This window comes from Heteronotia binoei, chromosome 5, assembly GCF_032191835.1.
Source record: "Heteronotia binoei isolate CCM8104 ecotype False Entrance Well chromosome 5, APGP_CSIRO_Hbin_v1, whole genome shotgun sequence".
In the NCBI taxonomy this organism is placed as follows: Eukaryota; Metazoa; Chordata; class Lepidosauria; order Squamata; family Gekkonidae; genus Heteronotia; species Heteronotia binoei.
The window spans coordinates 77,671,115-77,689,323 of record NC_083227.1 but is presented as its reverse complement, the minus strand read 5'-3'; the positions used below and the strand labels follow the sequence as shown (position 1 = coordinate 77,689,323).

At 41.6% G+C, this 18,209-nt stretch overlaps 1 protein-coding gene across 2 annotated transcripts in view; it reads right to left on the bottom strand.

Annotated features, from left to right (window-relative positions):
• The window catches only part of UROC1 (urocanate hydratase 1), an 83,488-nt gene that overhangs the window by 44,226 nt on the left and 21,053 nt on the right, over positions 1-18,209 (bottom strand). The window contains exons 5-11 of one of the 2 annotated variants that reach the window (XM_060239664.1): positions 14,592-14,720; positions 12,560-12,621; positions 12,056-12,122; positions 9,601-9,744; positions 7,663-7,751; positions 6,709-6,771; positions 5,525-5,704 (exon numbers count right to left, since the gene is read on the bottom strand). In XM_060239664.1, coding sequence (XP_060095647.1) covers positions 5,525-5,704; positions 6,709-6,771; positions 7,663-7,751; positions 9,601-9,744; positions 12,056-12,122; positions 12,560-12,621; positions 14,592-14,720 — 734 coding nt within the window. The remainder of the gene's footprint in view (positions 1-5,524; positions 5,705-6,708; positions 6,772-7,662; positions 7,752-9,600; positions 9,745-12,055; positions 12,123-12,559; positions 12,622-14,591; positions 14,721-18,209) is intronic. The other variant, XM_060239665.1, reaches the window with a different exon arrangement.

The window sequence follows — 18,209 nt, the reverse complement described above, 5'->3', positions numbered from 1 at the left end:
ATCACTCTGGTATTCTTTGCTAAAGTACTCCTTTATAATGGAAGGTTTCAACAGTCCTATGACAGCTCAAATCTGAACACTTCCACCAATGAGACTTTGGATCCTAACATTGCACCAATCACAGTGCAACCCAAATACCTCCACTAAGCAGTCAGATCCTGTACTTTAGATCCAAATGCCAGCACAGATACTAATTTTGCCCCACAGTTATCGTTAACTAGAAAGAAGGAAGTGATCTGAAGAAATAATGTTGGCATAAATAGAAGCTCCCAGTACAATTTCTACATTAATGCCAGATACAGGCATGGGGCTAACTGTATGGATGTGGGAGCATTTGAGATGTGTGCCTGAGATTATTACCTTCCTTCTGCACTCCCTGCCACCAACTCATAAAAAAAAAAAGATTTCCCCAAAAGGAAAATGGTCTTTGCAGGGGAAAACTCCTCCTCCCAGTAATTTCACCATTTCAGCTCCGCTTTAGTTCAAATAATTGTTCAGAATGAACTGAAAGATTACAGGATACTCCTGATTTCTGCTGGAAGTGGAATCATGTATCTCCTCTTCTTCATCCTCTAATAATTCTAATAATCTTTAGTAATTCTAAATGCATTGGGAAGAAAGACAGGATAGTATAGCCCAATCTTGTTGGATCTCAGAAGCTAAGCAGGATCAGTACTTGGATGGGAGACTGTCAAAGAAGACTGCAGAGGAAAGCAGTGGCAAACTACCTCTGCTTCTCACTTGCCTTGAAAGCCCCTTATTGGGGTTGCCATAAGTCAGCTGTGACTTGATAGCAGTTTACACACACACACACACACACACATAATGCATTATGTGACCTTCCTCATCAAACTGTGATTCCCCTATTCATAGCTCTATTATACTGACTTGCTGTGAGAAAAAGACCTCTAGTTTCAGTGATGTACAGACGTCGTAATCGCCCATTTGGTTGCCAGGGTGCCTGGAGATTCAACTCACACACATCTGCCAGGGAAGCGTGGGTTTTGTCTACCAGAATGTAAGAGACTTATGTGACTACTAACAGCCAAAGCGTTGCAGCAGCACTCTGTATCTCTGGAGGAGTGCTAGCAGGAAGGACAGATAGGTTTTCAGCTGCTCCGTGCACGCACCATCTCGGCCATTGCAGTGGAAGAAGTTGCGCCACCAGGAATGTCTGGGCAAGTGGCTTCCAGCTGTAACCATGAAAGCCATGTTGGTAGGCTAACATCATCAGCAACTATCTTCCTGCAGTGCCAGGCTCACGTACTCAACAGCTGTCACTTATGCATAAAGCAATCAAGTCACAGCTGACTTATGGCAACCCCAATAAGGGTCCAACGGAACCCAAGACAAAAGATGGTGCCAGTAGAGGAGTAAAGAAGAGGAAGAACAGCTTCATTCAGGGCCATAGTTATTGTATAAATCAGGTGTCACCTTAGGTATCAATTTGACTCTCTATTGTCACTTCCACCCCAATACCCTCACCCATTCTTTACCCTAATGGTCATCCTGGAGCCTCCCCCTTTTTGCTCATTGTTACCTGGAAGCTCAATCAGGTAACTAGGGCCAGGTCCGCTCATTGGCTGGATATGGGCATCCAATCAGGTGTCCCTAATAAACTGGCCATTGGCCACCACATAAGTCCAGCCCTTATGGTCATTGTGGAGCCTCCCCTTTTTCTGAGGTCACGTACCAGCTGACCACCTGTCATCTGCCCTTACACCTCCTATCCCCTAAGGGCTCAAGGTAGTCCTTATAACCTCTGACCCAACTCCCCATTGGTGTGCATCTGACAGTACCCCAGTCCTGCTGTTTAGATACGCCCCCGATTCCTGATCAGTTGAGGGTCCCTTCCCCCATCTCCCTCATTTGTCACCATTGGAGCCTTCCTCGAAGACTACAATCAGTAATTATCACCCTGTTTGTCCATCCTTATGTTACCTCTATATATTTCTATTTTTATTATGTCTATATGTGTGCTGTATGTATCCATTGCCTTGTATGTGTGTTCTATATTTTTCTGTAATAAAATCATAACTGTTTTACTTAAATTAGTGTCCTCTGTAAATTTAACAAGAATTTCTGGAAGTTGAATCCTGTATATATAGATTCTAGGTCCTTTTGAGCCAAAGTTGCCCACCTGTCAATTCCCCAACCTCTTTTGAGGGCATTTTGGCTTACATTGCTTGCAGTGGTTGAAAAACTTGCAACACAGTGATACCCCATGATGTATTGTGTATTACTGAACATTACAAGAGCTGGTGGACAACAAAAGGAAATGCAGGGCTGCTGCTTTACTGGCAGCCAGGGCTATTTTTGTAGCAAGAACTCCTTTGCATATTAGGCCACACACCCCTGATGTAGCTAATCCTCTTGAAGTTTACAGTAGGCCCTGTAAGCTCTCAGAGGATTGGCTACATCAGGGGTGTATGGCCTAATATGCAAAGGAATTCCTGCTGCAAAAAAAGCCCTGCTGGCAGCCATGTGTGTGCTCTAGTGTGTAGTTTAGGCTTCAGTGATGAAACATCCTGAGGGTGTCCTTGAGCTATCTTTCAAGTTAACTTATCTTACATTGTTTTTGTGAAGAGATAAAGATATCACGTACACTTTGTGGATGGAAAAGAAATCTCATACATAAATGAGTATCAGTTTCTGTTCTCAAGCTGAAGCTTCAAGTGACTTGCTGAAACTTGAAGCAATGTTGAACCATTTATTTTTAAAATACTCTTAAACAGTGCAGGGAGGATGCATTCACTTTTAAAAGTAAAAGTGTGGGGAGCTGAGCCTTTGCCCTTCAGTTACCTTCAGTCCAACACAAAAAGAATCCTTTTTTGCCCAGCTCGACTCTGATACCAGAACTGAGCCCAGTAGGGAAGAAGAATATATTGGATTTATACTCTGCCCTTTCACTATGAATCTCAGATTCTCAGAGTGGCCTACAGTCTTCTTTACCTTCCTCTCCCACAATAGACACCCTGTGAGATAGATGGGGCTGAAAGAACTCTCCCAGAAGCTGTCCTTACAACTTTTGCAAGAGCTATGGCTGACCCAAGGCCATCCCAGCAGCTGCAAGTGGAGGGGTGGGGAATCAAACCTGGTTCTCCCATATAAGAGTCCACAAACTTAACCTCTACACCAAACTGGACCGCCATAGAAAGGGAGAAAGTTCAGCTGCCCTTATTCTCACAGCCTTTTGTTCTTTAAATCAGACTCTTCCCCCACACTTTATACATGATTTGGGCAGGCTCAAGTATAACCAAATGGAACTGCTGCCATCACATCTAATTTGAGCCACAGAGTATCAATTGATAGGAGCAGCTCCTGACTTCCAGAGCATTGTTTCAAAAACAAAGACCTAACAGGAACAAGATGCAGGAAGAAAACTATTACTGCTAATCTATACAACCTAATTATTTAATTCCTAGTTCAAGTGATTATGGAATGGAGAAGTGAACAACTGGCTATGGCTCAAAATCAATACAGCTGGGCCACTTGATATTCAGTGTTCCCAGAAATAAAACCCACAGCCATTTGCTGATTTGATTTTAAAAACAGAAACTGAAGAATCACTGACTTTTCTCTTGCCTGCTTTGGCAAAGAGATTTTTGCTTCCAAATGCAGGACTCCTTTCTCTTTTATTTTTCTCACAAAGATAATTTAGACCCACTTTCATTTGCCACCTATTTTGAGGAATGAACTCCTTTCTATCAGAATTCTCAAACCTCCCAACAGTTTATCTTATATGCCCCTTCGAGTTCTCCTGCTTTCACAAATATAAAATGAGCATAAGATTTTCATGTAGAACATTTTTGTGTATTGACTCCTTAACATCTGATTAATTTGCATTGGTGTTTTGGCTCAAGTAATGGAATATTATGTATTGACAAGCAGCAAAAGTGTGTTTGCCAAATGTGTGAGTTAGGCTGATGGTATCAAGACTTAAGGTTTTCAAATTACCATCATTATGTACAGGGCTTTTTTTTGAGCAGGAACGCAGTTCTGGCTGACCTGGCATGAGGGGGTGTGACCTAATATGCAAATGAGATCCTGCTGGGCTTTTTCTACAAGAAAAGCCCTGATTATATACATTTATTATATGCAGACAAACAAATGACTTCTCTGTTTTGTCTGATGCATTCCAAACAGATAACCCACAGCTCATCATAGCTAATTTAGACTCATGATGTTGTGGGTTGTCTTGATGTGAAATGGGCTATGTCTGGGGCAGTCATGGCATATACTGACATTGCCTTTGACCATTATGTGGTATGTTCGGGACATGAAGTGCACCTACCATATGCTTGCACACTGCTGGTGTTCCGCATTCCTTTCCTCTATGAGACTCTGTTTCATTACCATCCACCACTGCTTTTCATCTACTAGCTCAGTAAACTTTATTGCATGCTACTTTGGAAGTAGAAACCTGTTTCGTTTGCTTTTCTTTTGGGGTACCAGAATGCTGTCTTCTAAGGATCAAAAGTCAGAAACCAGAAACAGCAATACTGGAGATGAAGAACGCAGCCTTAGGAATATCACACTGCAATTTCCTTCCTTTCTCCCTCCCTCCTGTCATAGCTGGTTTATGGTGACCCTGAAGGATTTTTCAAGGCAAAAGATGTTCAGAGATGGTTTGCCTCTACATGGTGACCCTGGACTTTCTTTGTGGTCTCTCATCCAAATACTAACCAGGAATAACCCTGCTTAGCTTCCAAGATGTGACAAGATCAGGCTAGCCAGCACTATTCAGGTCAGGACAATTTCCTACTTTAGAAATATTATCAACCATATAAAATGGGGGTGGACTCAGTGAATCTTGAACACATGTACGCCAGAGTTTTCTTTTGGCTGTACGTAGAGGTAGTGGCTCCGTGGCAGTTGAAAAGACCAGGCAGCAGGTGTTATGAAAGACTTTTTTTTTTTTTAGAAGAAGAAGCTATTGGATTTATATCCCGCCCTCCACTCCGAAGAGTCTCAGAGCGGCTCACAATCTCCTTTACCTTCCTCCCCCACAACAGACACCCTGTGAGGTGGGTGGGGCTGGAGAGGACTCTCACAGCAGCTGCCCTTTCAAGGACAACCTCTGCCAGAGCTATGGCTGACCCAAGGCCATGCTAGCAGGTCAAGTGGAGGAGTGGGGAATCAAACCCGGTTCTCCCAGATAAGAGTCCGCACACTTAACCACTACACCAAACTGGCTCTCCAACCTTTAGCCTAAGAGACCCTGGAGAATGGCTGCCATAGTAGACAATATTGATCTTGATAGATCAATACTCTGACTCAGTATAAGGCAGATGTCATGTACCTATGTTGCTAAATGCAGAGATATTATTTCAGACTGAATTCACCACAACATAGTGCAGATGCTGATTTTTATTAATCTTATTCCAAAACTAGTCTCCTACCACACTCCCCAATTTTTAAAAAAATTGCAGGAGACATCTGACCTCAGTGAAGTCAACTGAGACAAAGTATCATTCAGCCAACAAATGCCTTGCAACAAAACCTATGAAAATTAGTTCAGTACCTTTCTTGCACAAGGGCTTTGAATTGCTCTGTATTGCTGGCCATGAGCTGGTTAGCTTCTTTAAAGCTCAGCTGTACTGGGTAGTATCCTCCATTGAATGGATTATGGCAAGATGTCTGGTCAGATCCCAAATCAACTAACAGATCTCCAGTCTTATTGAATTCATCAACAAGTCTCTCCCTGCCCATAGAAAAAGAGGAAGTAGACAACTATAGGTCAGTTAGCTTAATTTTAATATGGAAAATAGTTATAAACCAGAGCAGTTGAAAGAACATAGGCATAAGATCATTAGCCAAGATGCACTTCCTAAGAACAGGCTATATGGAATGTTTGCAGTGGCACATGGCTTATTCTCCTGCTGAAATAAATGTAGTTTAAAAGTGATTAATATGGATTATGCAAAGCAAAACACAGTGATCCTTTATCCTACTACCTGGCTCAGCAAAGTTTGACATGGAACAGCTGCTAATTTAGAGAAAGGCTCCTTAGGCTGGAGGAAACCTTCAACCTCTGCTGAGCAGACTGGGAAGTTACAGGCCAGTATCCTTTAAAAAATAGCTTAGTTATTAAAGAAAATGTAGTGAATGCAATAGTTCATTGGCTTTTGACATGGTGGTATTTGTTCTCTTACCCACATGTGCACATACATACATACATATATATGTAAGAGAATCACAGGTAGAAGGGATGTCACTAAATTGGGTACACAACACAATGAATTTCTCAGTAAGAAAGGTTAAAACACTTGGGGCTCTTTAGCTTGGAGAAACGTCGACTGTGGGGTGACATGATAGAGGTTTACAAGATTATGCATGGGATGGAGAAGGTAGAGAAAGAAGTACTTTTCTCCCTTTCTCACAATACAAGAACTCGTGGGCATTCAATGAAATTGCTGAGCAGTCGGGTTAGAACGGGTAAAAGGAGGTACTTCTTCACCCAAAGGGTGATTAACATGTGGAATTCACTGCCACAGGAGGTGGTGGCGGCTACAAGCATAGCCAGCTTCAAGAGGGGGTTAGATAAAAATATGGAGCAGAGGTCCATCAGTGGTTATTAGCCACAGTGTTGGACTGGATGGGCCATTGGCCTGATCCAACATGGCTTCTCTTATGTTCTTATGTTCAGTAATTCTTTATCAGTACATCATTGTCAAGAAGATCACAGATCAGTCATCAGTTACTTACCAAAGATCTACTATATTCCCATGATATCCCAAGCTAAGAGCCATTTTATCCTTCCTGGCTTTTCTGTGTAAAAGTAATGAGAAACTGAATTTTAAAAAAAATGTATCTCAGAAGTCTTAGCAGATAAGATAATTTTTGCTCAGAATATTTTTGATAAACCATTTCAACTGCTGATAATATCTATAAATGGCATCTCCAAACATACAGCCCACAAGCTACAAGTGTTGAACCTTTGCTGACATCTTCTAATCCTCTCCTCATTCATTTATTCTCTAGTCTTGCGATCTTCTCCTCAGCCTCTGACCTTTTGGCCTGCCATGCTTGTCTTGAGGTCATTGGCTGATCTTCTCTGATGTCTTGGTAGAGTAATCAAGCATATATGCTATGAGTGTCTCTACTGTAGTTGACATTGACATAGCAGCCTGGTTAGCCTCTTGACATTAGCATAGCCAAGGAGGTGCCTGAGGTCTTAAAATTCAAATACAAAGACTGAACAGCAACTTTGTTAATAAATTAAACCTCACAAGATGGCATGAGCTTTTGTATGAAATCACACATGCTGACAACTCTTGATATCTATGCTGTATGAGTTTTTTTTAAAGTAGTAGAGGTTTAGACTGATCTGTGCTCAATCTGAAGTCAAAGAATTCATTCACATATCACTTCTGTGTAGGCAAGTTATTTTCCCTTAAAAAATGGCTGATGTGAGTCTTTGTTGGGTAGGTCCAACTACTCACATATCACTTGAAGACTAGTATAAAAGAATCATATCTGCTTGTTTCCTCCTTATGACCTGGATTAAACCAAAATCCTAGTTTGTGGGGAGGGAGCAGAATATAATTTGTCGAAACATTTGGTTACAATCCTTTACATTGCAGAAAAGGTCCCAAAAGCAATTCTGAGGGATTTGGAATTAATTAGTGAAAAACTGAGAAACAGATTCTTGACTAGTACCTGAGCCGAACAATGCAGTGATCCAGACTGTCAGTGATTTCCATCAGCCATCCCTGTTTGTAACGTTTTAAGAGTGCTACTTCATCAACCTGAATGATTGCACAACAAATACAGTGACTGAAGAATATTTTGCCCTTGATATAGGTTGGTAAAATGAGTACCCAGCTTGCTGGGGGTAAAGTGTAGATGACTGGAGAAGGCAATGGCAAATTGTCTCATAAAAAGTCTGTCAAGAAAATGTCATGATCTGATGTCATCCCATGAGTTGGTAATGACATGGTGCTTGCACAGGGGTCCTTTACTTTTACCTTTATAAATAGCTGGTTAGTGGTATGCCTGACCAATGCTATGCAAATCTGAGTTCTAGTTTATAATAGGCCAGTCATAGCACTGATCTCTGTTTTAGGTTTGCCATAGATGTTATATGTTTGTTTCTGACAGGAAGCAGAGAGACTTGGTATCCTTAGACAGACAGAGGAAATTGGGGAAATATTTCCTACCACTTTCATGGATTTTTATTATGAACATTAAAATTCAAGACATTACCCTTAAATAAGCTGCTTGAACATTACTAGGAAGTTTGCACAGAAAAACAAATGTGTTCAGTTCTGTATCGTATGTAAGCCAATCTCCGGTATAAGAATGGCTGATATTAGAGCAATTTCATTTAGAAATGATCTCATCCTAGGCAAAAAAATATTGTGTGTGTGTGTGGGGGGGGTGAAAATGTGAAGAAGCATATCAGAGGATAAAATGAAAATGTCAGCTTCATCACAATTATGCAGAAATGAAAATATTTCATAGGAAGGATGCAAGAGTTCCATCTTTCCCTTAAAGGTTTTGAACCAAGATCTCTGCACAGTGAAAAACCATTAGTTACAGGATTGAGAGACCTGAGTTTCAATACTCCACTCATGAAGCTCACTGTGATGCCTTTGGCAAGCCACCACAATAATAATTCACATGGGTTGGTGGACAACAGGGGAGGGACGGTGGCTCAGTGGTAGAGCATCTGCTTGGTAAGCAGAAAGTCCCAGGTTCAATCCCCGGCATCTCCAACTAAAAAGGGTCCAGGCAAATAGGCATGAAAAACCTCAGCTTGAGACCCTGGAGAGCCGCTGCCAGTTTGAGTAGACAATACTGACTTTGATGGACCGAGGGTCTGATTCAGTATAAGGCAGCTTCATATGTTCAATTATACGTCTGCCTCAGCTCCTTGGAGGAAATTTAAATGACTACACAAATGTGATTAAATAAGTAACAAATACCACACATTAGTACAATTTATGACCAGCACAATCCCCTTGAGGAATACAGGTATCAGTTCTGCATTCCAGTTCTGCATTTTTGTCATTCACTGAAGCCACGGCCTGTGAACTCTGTAATGTTATTATGGCATCATGGTTGGAGAAATCTTATGCTAATTTTCAACTGTGATAGAGAGTACCTGATAAACCATCAGAAAACCAGTGTGCCCTAGATGTATTTTTTGAGATATCCTGGTGCTTTTGGTTTGGTCTCTTAGGTATAACCAGCAATGCAGGAAGCAGTTCCAAGGATTTGTACCAGGTTGCAAGGGGTTTTGATATTCCAGGAAGGGAATACAGTGAAGGAGAACCAATGGGAAAAAGGTATTCCTAATAAAACCTAAATTCTCCCTAAAAGTCAAAATGACTAAACTGATGCTATCATACTTTGTTACATCATAAGAAGACAAGATTCACTGGAAAAGACAATCATGCTAAGAAAAACTGGAAGGCAGTAGGAAAAGAAGAAGATCCAGAATGAGGTGGATTGACTCAGTGAAGGAAGCCGTGAGCATGGCTGTTAAGATAGGATATTTTGGAGGACATTAATTCATAGGGTTGTCATAAATTATAAGCAACTTGATAGCACATAACACACACAAGCAAAGTAACACAACATAAGCAGTTTTACCTCAGCAATAATTCCGACACAGCCAGCAATGACTGCAGCCTTTGCCTGAGCACCACTCATTCCTCCAAGGCCTGATGTGACAAACACTTTCCCAGCCAGGTCCTCAACTCCTAAGTAGCGACGGCCTGCATTCAGCACTGTTAGCTAAAGCACATGGCAGAAAAGGGCAGTTACCAATCCCAGTCTTCCAATGACAATACTTTGTAATATCTGCATTTGGAATGATCACAATGCAAAAGAAGATTTTTTTGGATTTATATCCCGCCCTATACTCTGATTCTCAGAGTCTCAGAGCGGTCACAATCTCCTCTACCTCCCCCCCCCCCCCAACAAACACCTTGTGAGGTAGGTGTGGCTGAGAGTGCTTTTACAGCAGCTGCCCTTTCAAGGACAGCTTCTATGAAAGCTATGGCTGACCCAACGCCATCTCAGCAGGTGCAAGTGGAGGAGTGGGGAATCAAACCTGGTTCTCCCAGATAAGAGTCTGCGCACTTAACCACTACACCAAACTGGCTCTCATAATGCTTTTAGTGAAGGAGGACTATTTGGTTTCTGGATTTGTAACAACTTAGATGGCTTTTATAATCAGGGAGTCCCTACAGCATAGGTCCTCAACCTTTTCAAGCCCGTGGACTGCTTTGGAATTCTGATCAAGAGTAGTGGGTGCAACTACAAAATGGCTACCACAAAAATGCAGCCAAACACCAGGGAGTGAGGTTATGCTATTTATCTATTTATAAATAAAGGACAGAGGTCCTTTGCTTGGGCCATGGTGCCCTGGGAGGGGAAATCCCCCTTCCGGCTTTTGACGGTGTACTGCTCAAAGCGGCCCATAGGGTCAAGAGCTTGGGGGTTCTTCTGGAGCCTTCATTATCAATGGAGGCACAGATAGTGGCCACTGCCAAGTCCGCGTTTTTTCACCTTCGACGGGCGAAGCAGTTGGCCCCCTTCCTTGGGCGCCAGGACCTAGCAACGGTGATCCATGCTACGGTCACCTTGAGACTGGACTACTGTAACGCCCTTTACATGGGGCTGCCCTTGTGCCGAACTCGGCGGCTGCAGCTGGTGCAGAACACAGCAGCTAGGCTGTTGTTGGGGGTCCCAAGATGGGAGCACATACAGCTGGGGCTGCGCGGACTGCACTGGCTGCCGGTGGTGTACCGAGTTCGTTACAAGGTGCTGGTTATTACCTTTAAAGCCCTACATGGCCGAGGACCTGTCTACTTGAGGGACCATCTTTCCCCGTATGAACCCCAGAGAGAGCTGAGGTCAGCTGGAAAGAACCAGCTGAATATCCCTGGGCCAAGGGAGGCCAGATTGAAGACCACCCGGGATCAGGCCTTCTCCATAGCAGCTCCCCTACTGTGGAACCAACTCCCGGAGGAGGTACGGGCCCTGCGATGTTTAGACCAATTCCGCAGGGCCTGCAAGACCCACCTCTTTAAAATAGCCTTCACTTAATACCAAGCCAAGAAAGTCCTGCTGGATATGTTTTATGTTTTAGTCACTGGATTTTATGGAAGATCTTAACTATAGCACCATAATGTTAATCTTAATGCAAGTTTTAATGATTTTAAGGATGATTTTATAATTGAAATTGTAAATATTGTATATGGTTTTATTGTATATTGTATTTACGTGTTGTGAGCCGCCCTGAGCCTGCTTTGCGGGGAGGGCGGGATATAAATAAAAAGTATTATTATTATTATTATTATTATTATTATTATTATTATTATTATTATTATTATTATTATTATTATTATTATTATTATATTAATTATTTATCACTTTGCATTTCTATCCTGTCCTTAACCTGGAACACCCATCCCCATACCTTGTCATGAAGATACAACTGAGGAGAGGAGAAAGATACTAACACCATTAGGGGGAAAGACTGGAGCAGGGTATAAAAGAAGTAAATGAAGAGAAGGATACTCATGCATGGTTCTACACAGCTAACAGGATCCCATTTAAAGGAGGTTTCTATGTGTATAAGGTCAGCACATCCAGGATCTATGGCTCTGATGTACAGTGCAGTGCTAGTGACACACAGATGTTAATGACATTTACTGATGACACTGGTCATCTGGGAATGCACCCACTCCAATTACATTCACATGATGGAGAAACAGAGCAGAATTGCTTACCACAGAGAGGCTGCCTGAGAGGAGAATAGGAATCCAGTGCAACATTCACAGACAGAAAACACCCTCCTGAGGGATTTGGGCTCAAGGAAGCCTTTAATTATTTAATAAATCCCTCTATATAGGCAGCTGTCTTGCAGGATACAGATTGGGAATTGCTGGTTTAGATAGTAAAATAATCTCTCATAATATTATAAACCTGCGGGTCAGAACTGTAGTTTGAAAAGCATAGCTGCTGTATTTTTAATCAGAAATGGACAGAGGCTCCTTTTTCACAAACAATACATGCTGCTGGATGGTGTCAAGCTTACCACAGTTCCATGGACTATTCCCTGTGGTCCAATGTAGCAGTAGCTCCCTGCAGTCATCTGTCCATACCTGTCAATAACAGTGGATGCAACACAGTTTTCTCATGCAGTTCTGTATAGTACTATAGCAAAATAAGAACTTTCCACTTTCAAAGCTCAGCAGTAAAAAATTCCTAATTTAATCATATGCTTTGGCACATTTCTGTACCCACATGTGTCTCTTTCTCACCACAGAGCTTTTTGTGTCTGTGGATCTATACATACACTCATGCTCATAGTGTCAGAGGACTGCCTAGTTTATATAACCTAACCTAAAATATCAGACCTTTGGAGACAAATCAATCCTTCCAAACAAATTAAGAAAAGTAGCTTTGACAATAGGTATTTCCTTTTATTTGAGCTGAGCTTTTCCAATTGCAAAGGACTAATGGCTGAAATATAGATCCCATGCTAATAGCAGAAAGCACGCCTTAGAAGCTTACTGAAGAATTAACAAAGAAAACTTACATTGTAACCCCCATTGCAAACAGTTTCTCATATTCATCTCTGGAGGAATAATTAGGAATGACCTGCACAAAGAAAAAATAAAATAAAAGCAGTGAGGAGAGGCTGCGGAAGAAGAAAGGAGAAATATCTATTTTAGAATAGATTCCCCATCCACACACACCATGAAGCTATATCTAGTCAACCTTGCTCATATTTACATTGTGAGAGAATAGGAGATGAGCAAGTGAGATCAAACACTATATGTTTGAATTACATGAAATATAGCGCAACCCTGTTATAGTTATGATGCTCCAAGAATGCTAGAATCTAATGGCCAGATAATTATGATAATATGACTCTCCTCTTTCTTCTCAAGCAATAAGCAAATTATGACAGAGAGAATATAAGGGTTTCTTTGGCTCAAGAACATGAAGAACGATGGGTGAAACTATGATCATGTAGGGTTACAACCAGGGAGTTTGGCAGCTGGAACATGGGTCACATGCACCATGACATTACTTCCATAGTTTCACATACACCATGACATTACTTCCATAGGGAAAAAAAACAGAAGTGCTATCATGTCACTCTAGGAATCCCCAGAAACCCTATAGCAAATCCATATAATTTTGGATGATTCCTAGAGCAATTTGATTGCACTTCCCAGGTTTCCCCAAGAAAAGACATCACACCATGTGTACCCCTGGCTTTTTAAAAACAAATTCTTCAACCACTGCTCAAAGCAGCTGCAGGCAACAAGGGCTGCTGGCAAAATACTTCCCACCACAGTAGGAGGCCTGGCAACCCTAGTTACAACTGATCTCCAGACAATAGAGACCAGTTCCCTGAGAAATGGCTGCTTTGGAGGTAGTCTCTCTGGCACTGAGGTGAGGTCTCTTCTCCTCCATGAACCCTGACCTCCCCAGGCTTTACCCTCAAATCTCCAGGAATTTCCCAAGCCAGAGTTGGCAACCTAATGATCAATGTTGTTTTGATCTCATGTCAAAAGCTGATGTATATTAGTTCAATGTGTGCAGTCAGCATGTTGACAACTGCATCTATCTATTACAATGAGAATTCTGTGGGCCACAGGGTTTACAGCATCAATATAAAGAACAACATGAAGACATCTGAAACAGGGGCAGGACCAAGGGGAGAGTGAGAGGTTAAGACAGCAATGGAGGAAGCTGAGCCAAGTGGCCTTTGCAAAGATGGCACTATCACCCAATGGACTCATCTTGTCAACATGCCTGCACCCATTGTCACTGTCCCTACAACCCAGGCCTGAGCCAAGCAGCCCTTTCCATACAGAAGAAATTGGTATGGGACATACCATACCACATCATAACTTCTTGGGGGTCATAAGGAAGAGGCTGGAGAAGAAGAACCAAACCATATAAAATATAAGTCAGGGGTGTCAAACTCATTTGTTATGAGGGCCAGATCTGTCATAAATGAGACCTGGCCAGGCCAGGCCATATGTGTCATAAAATGTAATGCCTGGTAGTGGTAGCAGAGATATAAACTTTATAAAGGACAAACACAAAGATTTTTTAAAAAGTTAAAACAAAACATGCTTAAAACATTAGCACTTGTTGGTCTTAAAGTTGCTTTTTTTGTATCTCTCCCATGCAATCCAGGCTTTCAGTTGCACAGCAGAGCTACTGAGCCAAGCCTCCCTTCCTTCTGTTGGCTGAGGCTCCTCCCCCTCCTGGTCCCCTGGGGAAGGAAGGAAAGAGCCAGAGATTCCTTTGAAGCAAGCTCTCCCTCCCCCAAGGGAGGAGCCTCAGCCAATGGAGAAAAAAGGGGCTTTGCTCTATAGCTCCTGTATGATTGAGCAAGCCTTGCAAAGCAAGCTGGGATGCAGAAGGAAGCAAGAGAGAGAGAGTTGCTTGGGGGGCTGATAGAAGCCCTCCGCGGGCCTTATTCAGCACCCAGGCCACATGTTTGACACCCCTAATCTAAGTGTTATGTATGTCAGAAAGTAGTTACAGAAATGATGACGATTGATAAAAAACAAGAGATGCAAAGACAAAATGATTATGGTGTTTACCATGCCATTGGTGATGACTAATCGAGGAGCATTCGTATGACTAGGGAAGAGGCCCAAGGGATGCCCACTGTACATGACTAATGTCTGATCTTCTGTCATCTCAGATAAATAGTGCATCACCAGCCAGAACTGAAGGAGAAAGAAAAGGGAAAAAATACAGCTCGACCAGCTTTATCATAGCTTTTTAAGGGACAAACTAGATAGGAAGGCACCAGGACTGTATAATGGAAACCTAGGGGTGAACGGTGGCTCAGTGGTAGAGCATCTGCTTGGTAAGCAGAAGGTCCCAGGTTCAGTCCCCGGCATCTCCAACTAAAAAGCATCTAGGCAAGTAGGCATGAAAAACCTCAGCTTGAGACCCTGAAGAGCTGCTGCCAGTCTGAGTAGACAATACTGACTTTGATGGACCAAGGGTCTGGTTCAATATAAGGCAGCTTCATATGTTCATATATGTTGCAACAGAATTCTTGTATAAGTGAGGAAGGGAATTTAAAATACAGCATTTGCATGCTTTCCCCCTAGAAACTGCTACTCCCCATGTGGTTTGCTCTTTCAAGTGTTTTAAATAGTTTTCCTGAGTTGAAAATACAAAAACACAAATGCAAGTCTAAATATGAGAAGCCTGAATTCCATGAAAAAAATTGCACTAGGCTATGGAGGGCAGAAGGACAAAAGATTATTATTAGCAATACTACTAAATCAAAATCAATACCAATAAATCAAAGATACTATAATCTGTGGTGGGAAGGTCACTTGAGAGAAGTGCTGTGTTGAATTGTGATGAAGTTTGATTCTTGCTGCACTTCAAAGCAAATTCTGACCAAAGCTTATGCTGGCATACATTTTGTGAAACTACTTGATTCTTGTTTAGTTTTGCTGCAACAGAGTAACATGGGTACACCTTTAGAATTGTTGTCAAGTACCCAGTTTCAATTAAAGTTACTAGGGCCTTGAACCCAGCCAGCAAATGGGATGATTTATTCTCTTGAGCACATCCATAAAGTCTGATTATTTTTACATATTTTCTCTTATTAGATTTAAATTGTGATTTTAAAAATGCATGAATATATCCTGGCCTCTGTCAGTGTTGACGTAGGAATGAGGGAACCTCAGCTCATCTTCCTGCTTCTGGAATCTACAGAATCCCTGACCAACATGTGTGTATCTGTACCATGTTTAGGCTTTGACTATTTATTTATTTTATTTATTTACAAACTTTATATCCCACATTTCTGCCCTCCCGGGGGCTACCAAAGCAGCTAACAATTGTAAATATACATGACAAAATCATATTTTAAAACTCTTAAAAAACACACATCATTAAAACAAATATCATAGAATTATAGAGTTGGAAGGGACCTCCAGGGTCATCTAGTCCAATCCCCTGCACAATGCAGAAAACTCACAAATATATTTAATTTAAAACAGTTAAAATACATACAAAGAAATTAAAACAGCAATTAAAATATTGGTCAGGAAAGAGGGAATCACTGAGGAAAGGAAACAAAAGGAAGGAAACAAAAAAGTCTTCACCCACTGGTGGAAAATGGCAACAAAAGGGAGGGCAGTCATATCTCTCTGGGGAGAAAGTTTCAGAACTTTGGTGCCACAACTGAGAAGGCCCTCCCCAGGTTGCCACCTGCCTAATCTCAAAAGAAGAAGATGAAGATATTGGATTTATATCCCGCCCTCCACTCCGAAGAGTCTCAGAGCGGCTCACAATCTCCTTTACCTTCCTCCCCCACAACAAACACCCTGTGAGGTGGGTGGGGCTGGAGAGGGCTCTCACAGCAGCTGCCCTTTCAAGGACAACCTCTGCCAGAGCTATGGCTGACCCAAGGCCATGCCAGCAGGTGCAAGTGGAGGAGTGGGGAATCAAACCCGGTTCTCCCAGATAAGAGTCCGCACACTTAACCACTACACCAAACTGGCAGGGAGCGCCCAAAGCAGGGCCTCAAAAGATGGCCATAGTAGTTGGATGGGTTCATAAGAGAGTGGATGTATTGCTTCTGTGACCAGTGCAGTAATGTGCATTTGAGAAATATCTGGTTTCAGCTTGTAAAGCAGGTAATCCAAAAGTGTGAAATGTATTTAAATGTGGCCATTGTGTTCTTACTGAACAATTAATGCATGCAAGATTTGGCACTGCATGCATGACATGTAGCTTGTTCACATAAGTGGGAAACACCCCACTAATATTTAGCACAAAGAGATTTTACAATTAAACAGAAATGCTGTATAATAATAACAACAATCTATGTTTACTTCTGAGCCAAAAAGCTCTGGGGCTTCATCTTTAGAAACGCCAATGGGATAATATAAAGCACTGTAGTTTCACTAGTTCAAAGATGCTCCCAACCTTTTGTAAAACTGGAAGGGAAATCTATCTGTCAGGACAAACACAAACAGATGCCCTTCAGTAACCTTCTTGGAAGAAAGGAAGGATCAATACAGATAAGACACACCAGAAATAACATTTGGAGACAGAGCTTTGATACAACAAAACAGGTTTTTTTAAATACCGTCTTTTTTCACAACACATAATGCCAAGAACAAACTGTCCTTGTCACAACCAAATAAAAATCATTCCTCCAATTGCTGTTCTTAAGTAACCAGTGACAAAGTAAGTATTGTTCATTCTACTGTGAAACTCCTGGTAGATATCTGAGTCATATCTAAACTGGACAAGACTACTGGAGCAAAGGAACAGATAACATGTTTCCAAATGTTGTGTTGTGTGTTGCAGCACAATACATGCCCTGAAGAAAGCTAAGCGTTAGGCACAAAAAGCTCGTTCTTAACGTAATTTTAGGAAGCACAATGGCTAATTCAAAAAAGAAAGATGAGAGGGCTCCATTCTGCCATGAAACTTGGGACTTCTGCCTTCTGTGCTCAGATCAGTAGAGGGCAAATGTAGTTTTTTAAATGGTAAGCAAAGTGCAGCTGCTCAGTGACACACCTATATTCATTACGATCATCAGTCCAGCTGTTCAAAAGCTGAACTCTAGTCATGTCCATAGTGGATATTTAGTTCCTGTTTCCTATAGACTCTTCAAACTCACTTTGGCTTCTTATCTTAAGGCTCCACAAAACACAAAAACAACAAAAAGGTATTGGAGCGAAACAGGTTCTAGAAAACTCAGATTAAAGCTTTAGTAACTGTGGAAAGACAGTGTTTTATCCTTAAGGTGGTGTGAAGCCTTAAAATCTATTTGCCTTCAAATTTGGGTTTAGCCATAAGGGTGTGTGAAACCTTTTAAAAAGTCTGCTTGCTTTCAAAAGCCAAAGTAAATGAAAGAGCCCATATGCATTGACTCAGTTATAAAAGACAATCCAGACACTATTGCTAGAATCCTGTTGCTTTCCAGTGTTTCTTTGATGTTTTTCTACCTGTTTTTGTGTCAGTTTTTAAAAGTTAAAATGCGGTTGCAGCACCATGTCTTTTAAATTTAAATTTTTTCACCCTTCCGTCTCCTTCCAGCATAAATTATTTCCGGTTTCTCTCACTGGTTGTCTGTCAACATTCACTATTCAATTGTCAATTGTAAACTCTTGTTTTAGGAGATGTAGAGATAGTTTTTACTTTGTGGATAATCAAAACTACTACTCATTTTAACA